The sequence below is a fragment of the Phytophthora infestans genome, genomic scaffold (assembly GCF_000142945.1).
Source record: "Phytophthora infestans T30-4 supercont1.374 genomic scaffold, whole genome shotgun sequence".
Lineage (NCBI taxonomy): Eukaryota > Oomycota > Peronosporomycetes > Peronosporales > Peronosporaceae > Phytophthora > Phytophthora infestans.
The window spans coordinates 17,751-21,382 of NW_003303385.1; the positions used below are offsets into that span (position 1 = coordinate 17,751).

Here is a 3,632-nt window from a genome sequence, read left to right on the forward strand (position 1 = left end):
ATGGGTCGCCCGCTCGCAGGCTGTGCTGCGGGGACGTCCACCACTACCGCTTACAGCGAATCACATATCTAAACTGCCCGCCAGCGTGAGCACAGCCTTGGCTGTTGACGAGCCGTCCACGACTACCTGCCCCGACGTAGACAGCTTCGTCAGTCGTCCACTGTGAGCAGGTAGAAAGTCGAGCTTTGCTGGCCTGCCGCCAAGCAGCGGTGGACAGCCCAGATGAGTGTGAGTATGCTTCCGAGTCCGTGAGGGCTCCCGTGTGTGTGGTAGCGCGTGTATGAGTAGCGTAATCGATGCCTTTTGTGTGTGGCTGTGTTTTTCCCAACGTTGTCGCTGTGGGAGGAGGTTGAGTGGTCAGAAGCGTCCCCGTGGCCCAATGGATAAGGCATCCGCCTACGAAGCGGGAGATTGCGGGTTCGAGTCCCGTCGGAGACTTCTCTTTTGCACACTTCAGATTCTCTTGCCATGATTCATCCGTTTTGCCTTCTACGGGCTGTAGCGATTCATGCCGCTCTGACACTCGCTTTAACTATTGCAGTGCGCCCCCAAACTGAAAGGGACCCGTCCGGATGATGTCGCTATGCTCATCAACGCACCCTGTACTTCACGTAAACTTTTAGCTCTGCAATCCGTCGGCAACATGGTCTCCACGCTTACTTCGTCTGTTGATTTTGGTCTGCCGCCCATCAATACCTGTGGTTCTTGTAGCGATATGGGTCGCCCGCTCGCAGGCTGTGCTGCGGGGACGTCCACCACTACCGCTTACAGCGAATCACATATCTAAACTGCCCGCCAGCGTGAGCACAGCCTTGGCTGTTGACGAGCCGTCCACGACTACCTGCCCCCGACGTATGTCTTCTGAACTGATGGAAGAAGATGGAATGCGAGAAATAATTGAAGACGATGTGGTATACAGCAAACTGCACTTGGTAGACCTAGCAGGGTCAGAGCGGATGAAAAAGACGTTGACGGAGGCAGGTTCCACAAGGGCCAACGAGGCCTGCTATATCAACCGGTCGCTATCATTCCTAGAGCAGGTTGTGCTTGCGCTAGGGAGCAAAAACCGAGCGCACGTGCCGTTTCGACAATCACCACTGACCAACTTACTCAAGGATTCACTGGGTGGCAACTGCCACACTTTCTTGGTAGCATGCGTATGGCCAGCGCCGGCACACGCCGACCAAAGTCTGGCGACACTGCGATTCGCAGCTAGAATGCGTCGTGTCAAAACTCAAGCGATTATCAACGTTGCAACCTGCGGCGCTGGGTATAAACTGGCAAACGAGGAGAGAGCTGCGTATCGCGACGAGATTCGACGGTTGCGTGAGGAGCTTGTCCTGTACGATGCAATTGCTGGGCAGACGCGGGCCGGCCACAGCAGCAAGGGAAACAGTTATCATGCCGAGGAATTGAGGCGTCAACAGATAACCGAGTTCTTGACAGATGCTGAGCAGGTCCCACCAGTGCAGAGCGCTCGACAAGTCCATCAACTGTTGCAAAGTTTTCGTTCAGTTTGCCTGGAACAGAAAGCATCGGTCGAGTCATCAATAAATCTGGCGAGAAAAACCGAGAGCAAAATGGTGACGCAGATTCGAGCCCTTCGAGGTCACACGCCGCCAGATCTCAGTCCGTCGTCTGAGCTTAGTAAAAGCGCCAACAATATCAACAGAACGGAGCCAACCGCAACAATCCTACCACCACTTCACAGAGGAAATCAAATGCCATGGAGCGAACAGCAAGAATTAGAGCATTGGCAGCAGCAGCAGCGCGAGGCATCAGCCCCTACCCTCGACGAGAGCGACAAAGAGCTCTTCGAACGTTTTAAGTCCATGGGAGGCGCCAATCCCGGTGCGGAGGCTCTGCGCGACCTGGAACAGGCCAAGACTAACCTCCGCGAGGCGAGGGCCCAGTTTGCAACGCTTGTTCTTGCAGTCAACCGCGTAAAAATGTACGTGGTTTGGGACTAGTTTACGAGTCTATTTCTCGGATTAGGTGCTGACTCAAGCGGTTTACTTGCAGGGAGATCGACGGGTACACACTGGAACTACACAAGCTGCGAGACCGCCCAACACCTGATCAGCAGAAAGAGGTGGAAGCGACAGAGGGTAAAATCATGCCGCTGCTACAAGTGCAGGACGCGAAGAAACGGTATCGCACCACGTTCGAGCAGCTTCAGGAGAAGAAGGCAGAGGTGAGCTACCTCGGCAAAATTAAGGCGCAAATGTTGCAGCAAGTAGCACTACAGTTTCAGGTATGGAAAGATCAGCACGAAAGGGACCTGGAGACGCTGGTGGCAGTCGGATGGCCTGGATAAGACAACGAAGCGTATCCTGCTACTAGCGATCTCATTTACGAAAGAACTTAGCGTTTGAAAAATAATCATACGGTTGGAGTGTGTCCGAGCTTGCAGGGATAATTCTTCTTTTTCTTCGAAGTGTTAGAAACCGCAACGTCTTTTGAGACGATCTGAGAAGTTGGAGACTTCTTTTGGAACTTAGCTAGCAGAGTGATGGTAGAAATGCACCGATTCCGCACTAGAGATGGTTTCAGATTTGTAAAGTAAAAAACGTTTAAAATGCTCCAGAATGTTTTAAGCACTTTAGAAGTATCCAAAAGTTTGAAAGCCAGTGAGGATTTCCCAAAGTCGAGATCTCAAAGGCACAGTTATTGTGCTTTGCATATATTTTGGCTAAACGGATAAAAACAACTATCTGTAATTGCAGGGCTAGGTATAACAAACTAAGAATTAGCAGGTGACAACCAGATAGATATCACGGCGTGATTCACGCCTCCGTAAATATAACCAATCAAAAGCTCAGACACAAAAGAAGGGTTCGTTTTGAAAATTCGGAGAAGGAATGGTGCCAAGTGCCCTCTGAAGGTGGAACTAGTAGCCACGGCTAATGAAGAGTCAAGATCCACCGCGAGTACCCCGGATCCCATACTTCCGAGTTCGGATCCATGGAGGGAGGGTCCCGCTTTGAGGGACCTGGATCCAGGATACAGGGATGGTGGATGCAGTAGATCTCGAACTTTCGTGGGACAATGGAGATCACAGACGGTTGCAAGATGATGTTGGATGATTGGAGAGCTCGGATCCACGGCGAGTGTACAATTACATTGATGTGGATCCAAGCGACCTGGATCCGGATGAGTGTACCCATAATAGGGTGACCATAATGATTACGCCATGGATCCGGTGGATCTGAGGATAATACAGCTGGGGTGATGGGTCAAGGGAAAGAAAGGGCATGCAGCCGAGCCTAGTAAGGGATTTAACAAGTGAAAGACATAGAAGGTAGGAATCCAGGCAGGTATAGGCTTAAGTATCAATACAGACTTCAATTTGCACAGTATCACGCAAGTGCCTTCCTGCCATCAAGAATCGGAACTACATTGGCCGTACGAGCTAGGAGAAGGTTGGGGATTGCGATCTAGTGTTGGTAGTGATAGCTGATAATACATGGGCCAGATCTACAACCTAGTGAGCTTTTCCTTTACTTGGGAGATCCGACAGTTAACCGAATTTAATAACGTGGTGCGTTTAACACCCTGAGAGAGTTCTCAATCTTTTAAGATGTCTCTTCACGAGAGGGCGGCAATTTGCGAGCTAAAGAGGAAAAGCCCAG

The 3,632-nt window shown here is 51.0% G+C and overlaps 1 protein-coding gene across 1 annotated transcript; it reads left to right on the forward strand.

The window, feature by feature from the left end:
* Positions 1 to 956: 956 nt before the first annotated feature.
* PITG_21476 (uncharacterized protein) lies at positions 957 to 1,642 on the forward strand (the record flags this gene model as incomplete). Its single annotated transcript, XM_002894881.1, has 2 exons — positions 957 to 1,583; positions 1,631 to 1,642. The coding sequence occupies 2 exons, from the start codon at positions 957 to 959 to the stop codon at positions 1,640 to 1,642; spliced, it is 639 nt and encodes a 212-aa protein (XP_002894927.1).
* Positions 1,643 to 3,632: the final 1,990 nt, after the last annotated feature.